The sequence below is a fragment of the Haliotis rufescens genome, unplaced genomic scaffold, assembly GCF_023055435.1.
Source record: "Haliotis rufescens isolate VD_foot unplaced genomic scaffold, xgHalRufe1.0.p SCAF_2, whole genome shotgun sequence".
Lineage (NCBI taxonomy): Eukaryota > Metazoa > Mollusca > Gastropoda > Lepetellida > Haliotidae > Haliotis > Haliotis rufescens.
In genome coordinates, this window is record NW_025963890.1 from 65110439 (window position 1) to 65130436 (window position 19998).

Below are 19998 nucleotides of genomic sequence, written 5' to 3' on the forward strand. Positions count from 1 at the left end.
AATTGTCAACGTATTTTTCCAACTGATGCAGTTACGAAAAATCAGGGCTCTTCACGTCTGTCTTCTGGAGCAATGCCAACAGATCCAGGTCAGCTAATATTTGATTTGCAATAGTAAGGATTCCAGGGTTTCGTTAAAAGGATCATGCCCCACTGGTGTATGATTTGAAATCTTCGTAAGAAGAACATGAGAAATGGCTATTGACCATTATACAACGAAGCATAAAGTTTTCCATGACAATTTCCAGTATTCGGTACAAAACCATTACTTTCTGCTTTCTAGTAATTCTGGACGTGTATTTCAGAAGAATCACAGCTGAAATGTCAAAGCAATATAACAAGTAAGAATGCTCAGACACTTTATTTAGAATAACATTGCTGTAATTGTTTATTAACAACGGGGCAAAGCTGGGGATTGCTCTTCAAGCACAACCAAACCTCACATTAATCCAACAGTATGCCATCAAGGTGTCGTGCATGTATCGCCCAACATGGCGGACACACCAGATATTGATCAGTCATTGTGTCATCCTTGTCACTTCATCACCAAACTTATACAGATTAGGGACGGTGGGGTATTCTTGTGGTCCTAGCATTCGCTTGTAACATCGAGAGCCCGGGTTTGATTCCCTACATGGATACAATGCGTGAATATTGCTAAAAGTGGCGTAAAACATAACTCACTCACTCATACATATTATGACACTGTAATAAGTGAACATCGCCTTCTGGCAATGGAGTGTACCACTGTGCGTTGTGTTCTCATTGGTATAGAAAGACTGTGCTTACTGTTGCAGCCATATCCCGTCCAGCCAGCTTTACATGAACAGTGACCGTTTGCCGTGTTACACGTTGACCTACACCCAGCTCCACACGGTGTACAGGATTGCCCGTCCTTGTAATAGCCGCCACTGCATGCTGTAAATTAACACACATTGTTCCAATGAAAAGAAGACAGTCATTGATAAACTGGGTATTTTGTACGAAACATCGTGAGCGTTGTATGGCTAGCATACTGTATCGTTGGGCACTGCAGGACCGGACTTCCAGTTTTTTGTGTTATACTTGAAAACAACTCACATAAAATGATAGCAATAATATTTTGCTTCACTGTGCAATGATATCTGGTGTATTCTCAGCACAGGTGCCGGCAAAATTAGAATCAACCGAAATAGTTGTGAAACGATCCGTCTACTATTAGCCAAAAAAGAGCAGAGAACCTTCAGTATCACAGTAGCATTTAAGTACCATACAGTTATGCATAATGAACTGCTCATGCCACAGCAGCGCACTACATCAGTTTATATGATACAAAAAGAATACCAGTTTCAAATGAATTTTCAACGTATTTTTCCAACTGATGCAGTTACGAAAAATCTAGGCTCTTCACGCCTGTCTTCTTGAGCAATGCCAACAGATCCAGGTCAGCTAATATTTGATTTGCAATAGTGAGGATTCCAGGGTTTCGCTAATAGGATCATGCCCCACTGGTGTATCCTTTGAAATCTTCGTATGAAGAACATGAGAAATGGCTATTGACCATTATATAACGAAGCATAAAGTTTTCCATGACAATTTCCAGCATTCGGTACAAAACCATTACTTTCTGCTTTCTAGTAATTCTGGACGTGTATTTCAGAAGAATCACAGCTGAAATGTCAAAGCAATATAACAAGTAAGAATGCTCAGACACTTTATTTAGAATAACATTGCTGTAATTGTTTTTTAACAACGTGGCCGAGCTGGGAATAGCTCTTTAAGCACAACCAAACCTCACATTAATCCAACAGTATGCCATCAAGGTGTCAGAATCAGAATCAGAATCAGTTTATTCTCAGAAACCACAAAAGGTGGTACAAGAGCATATTACAATAAATAATTATGCATATGTACAAAAAGCAGACAAGATGGCAATTAATAACAACATGTGATTACCTAGCATTTTTAATACTAATGGACATTTTTACAATGAATCTCGATAATTTTTTTAGATCCTGTGTGTTTGTTGTTGATAAGAGTTTTACAAATTTTATAATATTTGGCCATTCAGTATAATATGGTGAGAGAAATGTTCGCCTCTCTCTTTTAAAATAATTACATCTGAATAAGTAGTGAAATTCATCAGCAATAGATGGGGAATTACATAATTTACAAGTTCTATTTTCTTTGGGAATATTTTTCCATCGACCAGTCTCATTAGGTAAATTATGATTACAGGTTCGAAATCGTAGTATTGGAATTGCTATTCGTTTTGGCAGTAGAAGATATTTATCGAGAACCGGAGTGTCCTTTAAATGTTTATAGTATAAGCCTTTAGAACTAGAATTAACGTCACTTCTCCATTTCTGAAAAAAGTGATCTTTAAGTATTTGCTCTACTTCTGACACTAGCCACTTTGTTGTGCAGATTGACGGATTGTTAAATACATAAGATAATCCAATACTGTCTAATATATTCATAACACATCTAACCCAGGGATTTGTTGATGCAATAGTCTTGTTCCCGTTAATAGACAGATATTGATATAACAGCTGTGAAAGTTTATACACTCCAGTTTGGTATGTTAATTTGTGCCAGAAAGATATCATTCGTTTACAAATTATTATTCTTAATGGTAGCCTACCTAATTCGCCATATATCATATAACGAGGAGTTGAATTTCTTAATCCTGTGATAAGTCTGAGGAATTTGAGGTGTATTCTTTCTATAATTTCTAAATTTTCAAAGCCCCAGATTTCTGAACCATAAGTTAATATTGGTAATACCATCGTATCAAAAGCTGATAATACACAGTCCAAAGGTAAATTTAAATTTCTTGATTTTTTTATCAGGCAAAACATTGCTTTCAAAGCATTATCACTGAGGGACTTAAGACTTGATACTAGTTTTCTATTCCTGTGAAGTACAATTCCTAAATATGTATAAGTGTCGACAATATCTAGAGTTTTATCAGAATAGTGAAATTTATGTTTCGAATTTTTCGATGGGCCACCACCGAAAATCACAATTTTTGTTTTATTTATATTTACATGTAATTTCCACTCTTCACAATATTCATTAAAAGTGTCCAAGGCTTTCTGTAAACCTTCTGGTGATTCATCAAATAATACAGCATCATCTGCATACAATAGAATTATGAATTGGATCCATACAATTAAGTCTTTATCTTGATCATAGTTGAGATTAACTCCTCCACACCCAGATGAAAGCAAAAAGATTTCCACGTCATTTATGAAAATTGAGAATAATAGAGGGGATAGGTTTTCTCCCTGTCTGACACCTATATTACAAGGAAAGTAACCTGACATTTTATCATCACACTGTATCAACGATTTAATATTTTTATACATATTTTGAACTAACGTAAGAAATCTACCTTTGATGCCAATAGTCTGCATTTTCCTCCACAATCCCACTCGCCAAACAGTGTCAAAAGCTTTAGTAAAGTCTATGAAAGCGCAGTATAATTTTTGTTTATTATTTTTTAAAATTTGCATAAGCATATAAATTACAAATATATTGTCAGCAGTTGAGAAAGATTTCCTGAATCCTGCTTGGGCAGGTGTTAGAATATTATTTTTATCTAAGAATTTAGTTAAACGGTTGTTTAAAATTCTGGTGAATAGTTTTCCAAAGCAACTAAGGATAGTGATTGGCCTATACGAGTTAGGATCAAGTGGGTCACCCTTTTTCTTGTAAATCGGTTTACTTATACCCACTAACCAAGATTCTGGAAGTATACCCTTTTCAAATATCAGGTTAAATAGTTCAACTAACAAAGGGGTTAATAAATCAATACTATCAATAAAATAATCATTTTCTATAAAATCAATACCGGATGCTTTATTTCTCTTTAGTTCTCTTACTGCTATCATAACTTCATCAGGTGTGATATCTCCATTTAAAGTTTCACAGTCATATTGTGTATCCATAGTACATTCCTTCATTTCCGGGTCTTCTGAAGTTGTCTCATTGAGTGACTTAAAAAACTGGTAAAAATCTTCAATTTCAGGACAAATATTGTCATCTTTTTTATCTCCTTTTAACATTTTCCAAAACTCTTTTGGGGAGTGTTTGTGTTTTTCTCTTAACATTTTACCTAAGTTATCTTTATATTGTTTTATATGCTTATCCATACATTTCTTATAAGCCTAACATGGCGGACACACCAGATATTGATCAGTCATTGTGTCATCCTTGTCACTTCATCACCAAACGTATACAGATTAGGGACGGTGGGGTATTCTTGTGGTCATAGCATTCGCTTGTAACATCGAAAGCCCGGGTTTGATTCCCTACATGGATACAATGCGTGAATATTACTAAAAGTGGCGTAAAACATAACTCACTCACTCATACATATTATGACACTGTAATAAGTGAAAATCGCCTTCTGGCAATGGAGTGTACCACTGTGCGTTGTGTTCTCATTGGTATAGAAAGACTGTGCTTACTGTTGCAGCCATATCCCGTCCAGCCAGCTTTACATGAACAGTGACCGTTTGCCGTGTTACACGTTGACCTGCACCCAGCTCCACACGGTGTACAGGATTGCCCGTCCTTGTAATAGCCGCCACTGCATGCTGTAAATTAACACACATTGTTCCAATGAAAAGAAGACAGTCATTGATAAACTGGGTATTTTGTACGAAACATCGTGAGCGTTGTATGGTTAGCATACTGTATCGTTGGGCACTGCAGGACCGGACTTCCAGTTTTTTGTGTTATACTTGAAAACAACTCACATAAAATGATAGCAATAATATTTTGCTTCACTGTGCGATGATATCTGGTGTATTCTCAGCACAGGTGCCGGCAAAATTAGAATCAACCGAAATAATTGTGAAACGATCCGTCTACTATTAGCCAAAAAAGAGCAGAGAACCTTCAGTATCACAGTAGCATTTAAGTACCATACAGTTATGCATAATGAACTGCTCATGCCACAGCAACGCACTACATCAGTATATATGATACAAAAAGAATACCAGTTTCAAATGAATTGTCAACGTATTTTTCCAACTGATGCAGTTACGAAAAATCTAGGCTCTTCACGTCTGTCTTCTTGAGCAATGCCAACAGATCCAGGTCAGCTAATATTTGATTTGCAATAGTGAGGATTCCAGGGGTTCGTTAAAAGGATCATGCCCCACTGGTGTATCCTTTGACATCGTCGTAAGAAGAACATGACAAATGGCTATTGGCCATTATACAACGAAACTAAAGTTTTCCATGACAATTTCCAGCATTCGGTACAAAACCATTACTTTCTGCTTTCTAGTAATTCTGGACGTGAATTTCAGAAGAATCACAGCTGAAATGTCAAAGCAATATAACAAGTAAGAATGCTTAGACACTCTATTTAGAATAACATTGCTCTGATTGTTTATTCACAACATGGCCGAGCTGGGAATAGCTCTTCAAGCACAACCAAACGCAAATTAATCCAACAGTATGCCATCAAGGTGTCGTGCATGTATCGCCCAACATGGCGGACACACCAGATATTGATCAGTCATTGTGTCATCCTTGTCACTTCATCACCAAACGTATACAGATTAGGGACGGTGGGGTATTCTTGTGGTCCTAGCATTCGCTTGTAACATCGAGAGCCCGGGTTTGATTCCCTACATGGATACAATGCGTGAATATTACTAAAAGTGGCGTAAAACATAACTCACTCACTCATACATATTATGACACTGTAATAAGTGAACATCGCCTTCTGGCAATGGAGTGTACCACTGTGCGTTGTGTTCTCATTCGTATAGAAAGACTGTGCTTACTGTTGCAGCCATATCCCGTCCAGCCAGCTTTACATGAACAGTGACCGTTTGCCGTGTTACACGTTGACCTACACCCAGCTCCACACGGTGTACAGGATTGCCCGTCCTTGTAATAGCCGCCACTGCATGCTGTAAATTACCACACATTGTTCCAATGAGAAGAAGACAGTCATTGATAAACTGGGTATTTTGTACGAAACATCGTGAGCGTTGTATGGCTAGCATACTGTATCGTTGGGCACTGCAGGACCGGACTTCCAGTTTTTTGTGTTATACTTGAAAACAACTCACATAAAATGATAGCAATAATATTTTGCTTCACTGTGCGATGATATCTGGTGTATTCTCAGCACAGGTGCCGGCAAAATTAGAATCAACCGAAATAGTTGTGAAACGATCCGTCTACTATTAGCCAAAAAAGAGCAGAGAACCTTCAGTATCACAGTAGCATTTAAGTACCATACAGTTATGCATAATGAACTGCTCATGCCACAGCAACGCACTACATCAGTATATATGATACAAAAAGAATACCAGTTTCAAATGAATTTTCAACGTATTTTTCCAACTGATGCAGTTACGAAAAATCTAGGCATTTCACGTCTGTCTTCTGGAGCAATGCCAACAGATCCAGGTCAGCTAATATTTGATTTGCAATAGTGAGGATTCCAGGGGTTCGCTAAAAGGATCATGCCCCACTGGTGTATGATTTGAAATCTTCGTAAGAAGAACATGAGAAATGGCTATTGACCATTATACAACGAAGCATAAAGTTTTCCATGACAATTTCCAGTATTCCGTACAAAACCATTACTTTCTGCTTTCTAGTAATTCTGAATGTGAATTTCAGAGGAATCACAGCTGAAATGTCAAAGCAATATAACAAGTAAGAATGCTCAGACACTCTATTTAGAATAACATTGCTCTAATTGTTTATTCACAACATGGCCGAGCTGGGGATAGCTCTTCAAGCGCAACCAAACGCAAATTAATCCAACAGTATGCCATCAAGGTGTCGTGCATGTATCGCCCAACATGGCGGAAACACCAGATATTGTTCAGTCATTGTGTCATCCTTGTCACTTCATCACCAAACGTATACAGATTAGGCACGGTGGGGTATTCTTGTGTTCCTAGCATTCGCTTGTAACATCGAAAGCCCGGGTTTGATTCCCTACATGGATACAATGCGTGAATATTGCTAAAAGTGGCGTAAAACATAACTCACTCACTCATACATATTATGACACTGTAACAAGTGAACATCGCCTTCTGGCAATGGAGTGTACCACTGTGCGTTGTGTTCTCATTGGTATAGAAAGACTGTGCTTACTGTTGCAGCCATATCCCGTCCAGCCAGCTTTACATGAACAGTGACCGTTTGCCGTGTTACACGTTGACCTGCACCCAGCTCCACACGGTGTACAGGATTGCCCGTCCTTGTAATAGCCGCCACTGCATGCTGTAAATTAACACAAATTGTTCCAATGAGAAGTAGATTTTGTACGAAACATCGTGAGCGTTGCAATTGTATGGCTAGCATACTGTATCGTTGGGCACTGCAGGACCGGACTTCCAGTGTTTTGTGTTATACTTGAAAACAACTCACATAAAATGATAGCAATAATATTTTGCTTCACTGTGCGATGATATCTGGTGTATTCTCAGCACAGGTGCCGGCAAAATTAGAATCAACCGAAATAATTGTGAAACGATCCGTCTACTATTAGCCAAAAAAGAGCAGAGAACCTTCAGTATCACAGTAGCATTTAAGTACCATACAGTTATGCATAATGAACTGCTCATGCCACAGCAACGCACTACATCAGTATATATGATACAAAAAGAATACCAGTTTCAAATGAATTTTCAACGTATTTTTCCAACTGATGCAGTTACGAAAAATCTAGGCATTTCACGTCTGTCTTCTGGAGCAATGCCAAAAGATCCAGGTCAGCTAATATTTGATTTGCAATAGTGAGGATTCCAGGGTTTCGCTAATAGGATCATGTCCCACTTGTGTATCCTTTGAAATCTTCGTATGAAGAACATGAGAATTGGCTATTGACCATTATACAACGAAGCATAAAGTTTTCCATGACAATTTCCAGTATGCGGTACAAAACCATTACTTTCTGCTTTCTAGTAATTCTGGACGTGTATTTCAGAAGAATCACAGCTGAAATGTCAAAGCAATATAACAAGTAAGAATGCTTAGACACTTTATTTAGAATAACATTGCTCTAATTGTTTATTCACAACGATGCCGAGCTGGGGATAGCCCTTCAAGCGCAACCAGACGCAAATTAATCCAACAGTGTGCCATCAAGGTGTCGTGCATGTATCGCCCAACATGGCGGACACACCAGATATTGATCAGTCATTGTGTCATCCTTGTCACTTCATCACCAAACTTATACAGATTAGGAACGGTGGGGTATTCTTGTTCGTTTGTAACATCGAAAGTCCGGATTTGATTCCCTATATGGATACAATGCGTGAATATTACTAAAAGTGGTGTTAAACACAACTCACTCACTCATACATATTATGACACTGTAATAAGTGAACATCGCCTTTTGGCCATGGAGTGTACCACTATGTGTTGTGTTCTCATTGGTATAGAAAGACTGTGCTTACTGTTGCAGCCATTTCCCGTCCAGGGAGCTTAACATGTACAGTGACCGTTTGCCGTGTTACCCGTTGACCTACACCCAGCTCCACAAAGTGGCGTAAAACACAACTCACTCACTAATACATATTCCGACACTGTAGCAAGCCTGGAAGATTTCACGCGGGAGCGTTGGAGTGAAGGGGAATTATATTTTAGTTTCTGCGCCAAGACCACATGACATTGCTCACTTCCGCCTAGGTCATGGTCACGCTCGCCATTTTGAGAAAACAAAATCAGTCAGTGTGTTAGCTATGAAATGGCTTTATGACGTTGTTAATGTTATTTTTACATGACTGACAAAATTATGAACTTTATAGCATGTTTTAATGACGAAGGCAATGACGGAACTTCCTTCCCCAATATCATACACCTTTATGAACGAACAATTTCCACGACAAATGTGTGTCGCCAGCGGGATTCAAATCCGCATAAGTCCAAAACGAAGGCTAACGAAAGTAGTTTTCTGCCACGCCACCATGGAAGAAATTTCCATCATAAAAAAAGAAACAGTTAAACCGTTCATGAACGGTTAGTGAGTTAGTGAGTTAATGTAACGTCGTATCTGCATTATTCCAACAAGTTTATATACATGTATATGCACGTACGTCATAAATACAAAATTATATTTAAAAGCAAATTTGTCACAAATATTTAATAATAATAATCATTTACAACTCTTTAAAACATGGGCTATAAGCCACCAGCAACCAAAGCTAGGCCACCTCACTGCGGATCATGGGGACTTACTCATGTTCGACTATACTAATTATCTTTTGAAGTTTTTACCTGATGGTGATAAAAGACACATGTAAAGAGTAGTCTTAATAGGCACACATACCTCCTCGTGATAATAATAAATGCCCGGTGGCAAACAGGAAGACACGTATGCATGAAACAAACTCCAATGCTAAAGATTCTTTGAATCATGCAAACTCTGAACATCACCAAATCTATGACACGGCCTGACTACTATCGTTGTATTGGTTTAACTATACAAACAGTCCTGCTGTAGGAAGAAAGAAGGGACACGCGCTCAGAACATCAGACACGAAATAACATACTAACGGCAACATAGATGTTAATAAACTAACTTGTAACGCATTATGTGCACAGATTGTGTAACTTATCTTATTAAGTTTGCGTCTCATTCACGCGAGTATTTGGTATTTTGTGGTATTTTGTAGAATAATCACTTTGCGAGGTAAGGCATGCATGTTCTTTATTCATAGGCGATTGCGATTGGCTTTATAATTGTAGATTGGGATAAACAACAACAATAATCGCTTTTAAATTCAAAGTACGTTTAGAGTTGTATGTTTATCGATAACATACATAGTTTTACAGTAGGTGTATCTCATAAACGTCGTCGCCAATGTATTGAAGTAACGCCAGTTTTCCAACTGCGATACAAAGCTATAGTTACCGTTGGTCGGTTCCACTGGAGGTGATGTAGTTGCAGCAGTTGTTGACCTTTCGTGATCCAGAGTCGATGCAGGCGTTACTTCATCTGAAAAAAGGAAAAGCATATTGCTATTTGAAATTATGAATATGCCCGAGTGTTGTTTTATGATGGGGGATTGTAACCTGCTGGACACTGTGCAGGTAATGAGATCTAAGACATTTAAAGGTACTGTCATATCAATGCTCACCTGTGTATGTGACGTTAAGGTGTTTGTTTCCCGTTTGTTGTTTAACGCCACTCTCAGCAATATTCCAGCTATATGGCGGCGGCCTATAAATGATCGCGTCTCCAGACTCACATCCAAAGAAGTTACCTAGCCTGACCACCTGATCCATTAAATCGCCACATACGTGCTCAGTTTGCTTGGGATCTATTCTGACCCGGAATCCTCACCTGATAAAATAATTACCCATTGAACAGTGGATGTGTCTGTTCTGGAAATGTTCTGTTCTGTTCGCAAGAAATGAGTCTTTTACTCCATGGCAATATTTGCGTTCTTGCGCTATTCTCTTAGTTTCGGCAAAACAAATCTAAGAAAAGTTATTTGAAGCACACAAATTTTACAAACGATCAACGAGAACCTATTATCACATTACTCTTTTGGGTAAAACTTCTTATTTTAAATGTAACAATATAAATCATATTGTTTGGTAGGCATTTTTTAGAAGCTGACGGATGACAAAGTAGACAAACATGCTATTTGGATAACGACTATATTACTGTATTGATGCACAGCTACTTGAAAAGGAAAGAACAGTTTAGATGTGACCTTCCGGTAAGGCGGACGCCTTAAAAGGGCATCGAGCTACTTTGGTCTTGCTGGAAAAGTGACTTGTTGTGTGTACAGTTTAAAGCAATTTCGAAAGCCATACAGTACATATCCTCATACTCATAGTCATTGTTCAGTGTGTCAAATAAAAAGTATATGATAACTGAGTATACTTTAACAAATATGTAAATAAATGGCCTATGAAAACTCACTTTTTTCACAGCCATAGTTTTTTTCGGTGTATCCCATGGCACAACCAGACGGACACTTCCTGGGGATCTCCAAACAGTCTGAAGCGTTCTTACAGTTGCACTCCATATTACATTCATCGTCATGAAGGCATTCTAAGAATGGGCAAGCACGTGTGAAAACAGCGTAGAAACTGTACAGGACAGACAAGGATAATACGTGGAACCACATATCAGATGTAGATGTTTTACTTTTGTACGTTTAACGTCAAAGAGAAAGTTCATTTAATCATATGGAATCAGGAAAAAGTACACCAAAAATGATGACTAGAGATATACTTATATCGTAGGTAAGCAATTGGATATAATACCGTGTGAAAAGGCACCAAACAAATTCACCCAAAAGAGTAGCGCATGTATTTAATGTAATTTAATCAACCATTTCTCCGGGCTTTAGTATACACTATCCACATGGTTGTATCATGTATATGATAAGTATATATAGACGTCAGCAGTCCAAATATTCCACGCCATGAATACATACTTCTATGTAACTTATTTCATGCATAATAAACGTTCACTTGCCATAAGCAATTGCTACCTCACACACTCTGAACTGAGGGTGTAATATAAGACTGGGGTATAACCGCTTCCCTGTGTACTCGTAGTCAGTAATCTTGTTGGTCACATTTTTGCGAATCGATACTGTTTCCCATCTGTCTTTTGCACCAATGTAAAATGTGGACAGACTTTTACCTTTAACAAAATAAGACGAAAACAAGTCATTCTTTAGGATTTAGTTTAATAATGGACATGTTATGTAAAATCATCATATGGCATTGATCCAGTAAGATTTACCTGCTTTGGCAATTATCAAACATGTTTTGTATTACCAACAAAAAATAAGAATTTTAGACGAAATATTGTTTGATGTAGCATTGTCTTTGATATGCAACTGTTAGATTGGTTTGAATCAACTTCAGAATTGAACTAGGACAGAAGACTGGCGGGCGCTCTTCCCTTGTATCAGATTTGTTTGTCAACTGACAGCGGAACTGATGGGTCCAAATCACCTATCAAGAGTTTTTCAGAACTGAGAACCTAAGCAACATTGTAGATTGATGGGTTTGTTGCTGATAATCTTGGCATCTGTTTAAGGTAGAAACAAAAGTGAATGCACCCGCAAAAATCCAGTCAAATCATTCAATGCAACATTAATTAAGCTATACAAATACGGTTGGTGTAAAGTTTCGTGTGTGAGGGATACATAGTCAAACTGATAAGCAGCGGTATGTTATTACCACTGACGTCAAACCAAACGTGGTCAATATAACGGAATACAATATTTAAATATACATGATGTTGATTGATCAAAAGCGTAATCGGTCCAAATTATTTAATTATAATGCAATAATGCATATTTACAATTCATAAAATATGTGGTAGTGAATTGGTTTTAATGCTCCCTTGAACAGTATTCCAGTTATATCTCGGGGTGTCAGCAGAAGTTGTCAGACATGTCAGACGTCTATCACTTCTCTCACAACTCTGCACAATAGGCCAACTTATATTTAATCCCAAATGCATTTACATTAATATAGACCTACCTGGTTTATGAAAAATTCGGATGATGTTAAATTTTCTTGCTGGGCCTTTGACAGTGCATGTTATAAAACCTTTGTAGCCCTGACTTGTACACGTTCTGAGGTTCTCATCGACTACGTCTTGGTGGTCTTTGCAGGATGCCAATTGGTTGACTGAAACCGTTAAAACATAATTAATTGCAAGATGTTTTCATGGGACATCTGCTGAATTCATAATTTAGACGTTATCATCTCAGTGGCTAAACCAAAATATAGAAATCTACTTCATGTCAAGCAAAGAAAATCAACTTCTGTTTTCAAAAATAAAAACCCTTATATGTAACACAATCATTTGGTAGAATACATCTAACCTTAACTCATGTTTATATGCCGCTAAGTGTGTCGTACTTAATACGTGTATACATGGTCAATAAATTGTTTCAAATGCACGATCTTCTAGTTTCAAGGCAATCACGAGGAACAAAGAAGTACAGTTGGTAGGATAGGTTACGTAATATTGCAACTATTTAACCACAGCGGTTTTACTGCTTGAAACAATTGGCATCAGTAAACTGATTAAACATGGTAAGTGTCATCCCTTAGTTAAAGGTAATATGATGCGCGATGACATTTGTGTGTATATATAGTGAATAAAAACATATTCAAGAAACAACCATATGCTATTTTACCATTTGGACTGACCATTTATTCTTTTGAATGTTTCAATAGGGATCTTACCATACTGGCATCGACTGCCTGTGAAACCAGTCTCACACCCAGCCTCACAGTACTTTTTGGGAAGATCACACTCTCTCTTGTTAAGACAACGACAAGCACCTGATAGACAAGAAGCATCATGGGAAAATTATGCAAGTGAACACACATGTTTATGAGTTTGACTCTTTCAGGCTCTCAGATCTACATAATTGCCCAGGGAAGAACGGTTTGATAATGAAAACATCAGCTGTTACGATTTGAATCATGCTTATTGCCACTGATGATTGGTTTGTTTGTGGTTGTTTTACCTCACCCTAATCCAGCTACAAGACGGGGGACTGTGAATAATCGAGTCCGGACCAGAAAACCCAGTTATTAACATCATGAGCACCGTTATAAGCAACTGACATAATTTGACATGCAGTCAACCTAGTCACCGAGCCTGACTACTAGATCCATTTAAATGCCGCTCATGACAAGCACAGGCAGTTAGTTCCCTGGGTGTTTGTAAATACAAGTAACCAAACCCTTTTCATATTCATAAGAAATCACTGCTAAAACCAAACTCGATTGTATGATTCCGAAGATATCAGGAGCATGTGTTCATGAATCACTATCAAGTGATGACGCTTGGTACAAGTCAAAAGTAGGGAACACATGATTCGAACACATTTTTTGTCACCGATCGTCAAATTTGTAAATGTTCTCAACATATCCACCATTAGGCTCTTTGAAAGCTTTACTGAGGCCTTGCATGTTGTAACCTTCGTCAAACAACCTCTGAGCAAGAGTTGTATGACGGTCATTGAAATTATCGTAGAAAGAGCATGCACGACTGTACCTCATAAGTTGTTAAATGTTGACGCTGTTTTGGTGCTCAAATCTCGAAACGCATCGAATGAGATGTGAACTCTAACAACGACATTGCTGTGTTTTATTTTCTCATTCCTAACTGTACAGAACAACTTAATTTGATTGTTGTGACCATTTCGCCAAATATTGCAAATAATCGAGCGTCTTTAAAGTAGGTCAGTATGTTATATTCTGATATGATGGTTAAAAGCAATATTCGTGACTGACAGTCCTTCACAATACAATAGGGTTTTCGCTGTATTTGGAATTAACTCGTAATCATTCATCTTAGGCTATCAGTCACATTTTCTCCTTTGTCGGCTTGGCGTGTCCAGCGATGTCTCTACATTCACATCTTAGCACGACGTACATGACATGCTCAGCTATAAAAACCTTCAAATATAAATTGTGTCGCATAGGCAGTATTTCAGCCATACAATGTATAAGGAAGAGAATTTATGGATGTCAACTTCTTTATTATGAGGAACACAACGTGTCGGAATATATGCTTACTCCTTCATCAGGTGAATAAATGCTATGACGCAGAGAGCATAGATATGTACATGTAAGAACAACCAAAGTAAGCAGGATGCAGTTTTGTGTAGTTTAGTTCAATAAATGTTATATTTGCCCGACCCGGAGTTGTTAAGTTACGTACTGCATGCCAGTTTTGTCCTTCTGATATCAAGACAATGCTAATTAGCTTCAACATATTAACTTTCAACAGGTGAAGTCCGAATACACCCAGACACAATATAAGATCTTGATGGTGACTTGTGTTAAGCTCCTGAATGTACGATTTTTGAGTGAAGGAGTGAGTTAAAATTTAAAGTCTCATCAGACACATCGTGACTTTCAAAGGTTATAAATTTAAACTATAAAATCCTGTCAACAACGGACAGTAAAATGACTACTAGTAGAATTATCACAGATTTAAAACTATATGGAAGCATAAAAATACATCACTATACATAACAAACGGGCTATAGATCGCCAGCAGCCAAAGTTAGGCCATCATGCTAGGGGCCGTGGGGACCTACGATACTTCTGCTTCCTACATGGTTCCCCAGCAGGATTTACACTACCATTCAGCTGCATGTGATGGTAGGCAATTTAGCTGCCAGTTAAAATAGATTAACTGTCAACACAATTTCAAAATTTATCAATGTTAAATTTAAAAAATAATTAATTATTTAATGAGAACTAAAAACTCCTTGAATTGATCTATGGTTATAGATGAATGTGCCCAGTGAACGAACTCAGTCATAAAAATTGCAAATGTGCATACATACGTCCGTGAAGGAGCTCAGTCTGTGAGTTAATTGGTCGTTGGTTTACCGAAGTTTGAAGTATTAACTCCGATTAAGTATGTAGGTTTAAATGTTGACATGGCAAATACATTATTGTGAAATTCGTTAGTGAGTATAGTTTAACGCCGCTCTGAACAGTGTTTCGGTTATGGCATGTGAGCTTCATGTTGGAGGAAAGTCGAAAGTCATGTAGGTCCAAAACTAATCAGGATGAATCGGGAATTGATACACACGCTCATAGGGTTCTGGCATGCCACGAACTCATCGATTTGAGAGAGTGAACGGGTTTATTTATACTACTACTACTACAACCACTACTACTACTACTACTACGATTTGAGAGAGTGAACGAGTTTATTTATACTTCTACTACTACTACTACTACTACTACTACTACTACTACTACTACTACTACTTCAGGGTATTGACACCCTAACACCAAGAATCATGTCAGACAATAGATCCCACCACCCTCGCTCTTCCCTCAATCGCTCATATTTACCAATTATGATTGGAGGGCGTGGTTTGATTAATGTGGAGGCTCTTCATGATAAAATTGTTTTGTGCACTTTGCACACATTTATTTGTCTGATGATCCTCTTGTGAAGCATGTCAAGACTCATGATGAAAACAAGGCATTCCACAGTTTTCTAAAACTAGCCAAGAAGGTGGGACATAATTTCAACCTTTTGATTTTGTTGATGGTTCTGTACTGCTTGACGGTACAGAAATGAGTGTCATCCAAGCGAAGTGCCATATCAAATCGCCATGCTTGTGGTTTTGCAACAGAGGTCCATCCACGGTATGACCCGGAATGTGTAGAGGGCGTCATGGAAAATGATAAATACAAAATTCTTTGGTATAGGATAATTTACATCCTCAGACGTATCCAGGCTAACAAACCTGATCTTGTCCTTTTGATAAATCCTATGAAGTCATTTATATCATTGAATTTTCTGTCCCCTTTGACACCAGTGTGATTGACAAGATTGAGGAAAAACATGGCAAATAAGCGGGCCTCGCTTTCGAAATGTCACGCTTGCATCCAAAGGACCAAGTTGTCTGACTCCCCATTGTTCTCGGTGCCTTAGGTTTGGTACCTAATCTGTTGACTGACCTGGGGAGAGTACCCGGGTTTGCTACCAGGACTACAGCCCGTCTGAAAATCTGGGTAATGCAGAAGGCAGCAGTGTTGGGGAGTCTTCACATTCTCCGAAAAGTTCTGGGTGGGTTTGACTAGGCAGCCCTTCCTGGGAGAAGTCCCATTCGCTGTCTGGGCTGCGTATAGAGGGGGCCCTGAGCTGATGATGAGCCTAACCAGCCTGCCTGTGGCAGGATCACCCAAACCCTCAATGCTGCATTTTTTAAATATTAATCAGTAATTAATAACAACAACAATAATAATAAAAATTCAAAATTGTAATAATCTATTTGTATGGCACCTTTTCCCATGCGCTATATTAATACATATCCCTTGGTATAATATCTTCTCGGATGTTAGCGAAAATAAGCATTGTCCCTTGTTTTGAGTAGGTTGTCAATCTGAATAAAGGGAAACAAATTGCTGTAAATATTCAATGTTATGAAAAGACAATGCCATTTTAGAAAGTGGTTAAATATAACGAATGTAAGATTTAGGATCACACTTTTTAAGTAAAGAACACATTCTGGTACTTTGGGTTGGGTCACGGGATTAAATATAACATTTTGTTACAATATTCAAGGTTACTTTGAATAATCAATGCACATACTCACAAATATGAGAAGAATTGAAAATATGTAAAACAGCTTCTTCGTAAATAAAAGCGACAAACCTGCATGTGTGATCATAAGAAATAAAACAACAATGCAATGACTTAAAGACGTCCGCTAGCCAGACGCTGGATATGCTGAAGGGGCACCTGTAGCCACTCCCGATGCAATGCTGCTACAATTCACGCATATTCAGGAGTCAGTGACCGTATACGACGCGCAAGGTTTTCCCAATTGTGCTGCGGTGGATTCAGGTCTGGTAAGTGACTGAGTGAGTTGCGTGAACTCCGCTTTGAACAGTATTCCAGCTATTTCATGGTTTGTCAGCTTATTGTGGGAGGAAAGCCGAAAGTGATGTATGTCTCAGACATTTACCACTTGGTTTAAATTAGAAGTACGGGTATGGTGCTGACAGACCTATAAACAATCATGGCGAACCGGGATTCGAACCCACGATCATAGGTTTCATTGACTGGGTAACATGACGGGACTCGTTGCAAATGGCTGTCATCGCACTAATCAAAGCAGTGCCTTGTTTTCACATTGTGAAGTCACAAGAAGTCGTCCTGACCGTGGAAGGTCCTTCATAGCATTAATTTAACCAATGGTTTCCGAAAATCGGCTGATTAGTGTGTAATGGTAGCCCAGTTAACGCTCGATAGCTTTGAAGGACAACCCCTGTGAATGCATTCCGATCAGTTGCCATCAATGGTTATGATGTCAATCACTGGATTGTCTGGTCCTATTATTGACAGACCGCCGGCATATAGTTTTGTTTGTTGTTTAACGCCGCACTCAGCATTATTCCAAGCTATATGGCCGCGGTCTGTAAATAATCAAGTCTTGACCAGACAATCCAGTAATTAACATCATGAGCATCGATCCACGCAATTGGGATCGATGACATGCATCAACCAAGTTAGCGAGCCTGACCACCCAATCCCGTTAGTAGTCTCTTACGACAAGCATGGGTTGCTGAAGACCTATTCTACCCCGGATCTTTACGGGTCTGCATTGATGTAGTGAGAACGATCATGTTTTGTTTGTTTGTTGTTTCACGCCGCAATATTCCAGCTACAATTGTATATGACGGCGGTCTGCAAAAAATCGAGTCTGGACCGGACAATCCAGTGATTGACATCATGAGTATTGATCTACGCAGTTGGGATATGATGACATGTATCAAGCAAGTCAGTGACCACCCGATCCCGTTTGTCGCCTCTAACGACAAGCAAAGTCGCCTTTTACAACAAGCATGGTTTGCTGAAGACCTTGTCTACCACGGATCTTCACGGTTAGAAAATGATTAAGTAAACGCATGGATACATCGGCTCAAACCTACATACATCTTAACTCAACATGAAAAACATATTTTTTTATAGAAAATACACCCATCAAAGTCAAACATTGCATAGCACCTCTTCTATTAGTGTGGAAACTGTTCCTTAAATTGGAAAAGAATCTATGCTGTATTTTTCAAGTTATAGGCCACACACATGTTGAAGTTCACAAGTTCATAAAGAAAAACTGTATTCTTTCAGAAAATCCAAGGCATCGTGAAGAGCAACCTCCTCGTGCCGAGTGCTGGGTAATGCCAATCGCTCTTCCCCCGTGTGGACCCGGGGTAGAATGTGTCCTCAGCACCCCATTGCTTGTCGTATGAGGTGACACAATTGGGCAACCTGTTTGCCGTGGGTTGCGCCCCTGTGTCGGTGGAGGACGGGATTCTGGTGGTTGAGGGCATTGGATCCAGGAACAGGTGTTCCTTTTTCCCAACACACCACTTCGACCCTTACTTCACTTAGACGGGTGGTAGAATTGGCCCGTTTCTATCAGTCGGGTGGTCACACCATGCCCTGTGCATGGAATACTTGAATGGAATAATTTCGAAATATATCAAACTGTTTCTCATCAAGATATATAATAACTTGACTGCAACATCGTCCTTGTTGACACTCGATGGCGGGTGGAGAGCAGAAATGCTGAACAATCTTCTCATATCATTGCTAACAACACACTCACTGGTTCATCGAAAGCTACTAAAAGAAGGCACCTTTCTTCGTCATCTGATGAGGAATTATCTCCAATAATGTCAGAATCTTGGCCAAGATTTTAGTCATTTCAACCATAGATGATAGTCCTTTAAAACTAAACCCGTTTGCGATCTCCAAGGGTATCCAAAGTGCCTGTGGGGAGGTTAAGAACGTCACACGTCTCCGTGGTGGATCAATCCTTGTGGAATGTGCACGAGACAGCAATCCGTCAATCTGTTGGGCCTCCAGCAGTTTGTCAATACACGGGTTGTTGTCTCAGTGCACAAGAAACTGAACTGTAGTAGGGGCATCGCTCGAGCTCGCTGTCTGTCAGATATGAGAGAAGAAGAGATCACAACTGAATTAAAACCTCAAGGTGTCACCGAAGTTAAGCAGTGTACTAGAAAAGCAGAAGATGGAAAAATCATCAATACCCAAACTTACCTTTTCACTTTTGCTCTCACAACCCTTGACCCGTGAAGATTCTGGGGTAGAATATGTCTTCAGCAACCCATGCTTGCCGTAAAAGGTGACTATGCTTGTCGTAAAAGGCAACTAACGAGATCGGGTGGTCAGACTAGCTGACTTGGTTGATGCATGTCATCGATCCCAATTGCATGGATCGATGCTCATGATATCAATCACTGGATTGTTTGGTCCAGACTCAATTATTTACAGACCGACGTCATATAGCTGGAATATTGCTGAGTGCGGCGTTAAACAACAAACCAGCCAACCAATCACTAAACGTCGTCACCAGAGATATGGTTATGTCTCCATCTTGAAAGTTTCATCAGACTTTTACTTTTAGAAAAGTATGTGAAATGGTGGACTTCCTCATTGATAAATCTATTTGAAACCAACCAACCAACC

At 38.9% G+C, this 19998-nt stretch overlaps 2 protein-coding genes across 4 annotated transcripts in view; both read right to left on the reverse strand.

The window, feature by feature from the left end:
- The window catches only part of LOC124122701 (multiple epidermal growth factor-like domains protein 11), a 51978-nt gene extending 40945 nt beyond the window's left edge, over positions 1 to 11033 (reverse strand). For both annotated transcript variants that reach the window (XM_048400380.1, XM_048400379.1), the window contains exons 1-6: positions 10903 to 11033; positions 9883 to 9966; positions 7119 to 7247; positions 5786 to 5914; positions 4454 to 4582; positions 789 to 917 (exon numbers count right to left, since the gene is read on the reverse strand). In XM_048400380.1, coding sequence (XP_048256337.1) covers positions 789 to 917; positions 4454 to 4582; positions 5786 to 5914; positions 7119 to 7247; positions 9883 to 9966; positions 10903 to 11008 — 706 coding nt within the window. In that variant the 5' untranslated portion in view covers positions 11009 to 11033. The remainder of the gene's footprint in view (positions 1 to 788; positions 918 to 4453; positions 4583 to 5785; positions 5915 to 7118; positions 7248 to 9882; positions 9967 to 10902) is intronic.
- The window catches only part of LOC124122699 (multiple epidermal growth factor-like domains protein 11), a 286895-nt gene that overhangs the window by 150479 nt on the left and 116418 nt on the right, over positions 1 to 19998 (reverse strand). The gene's annotated exons all lie outside the window — the stretch shown is intronic.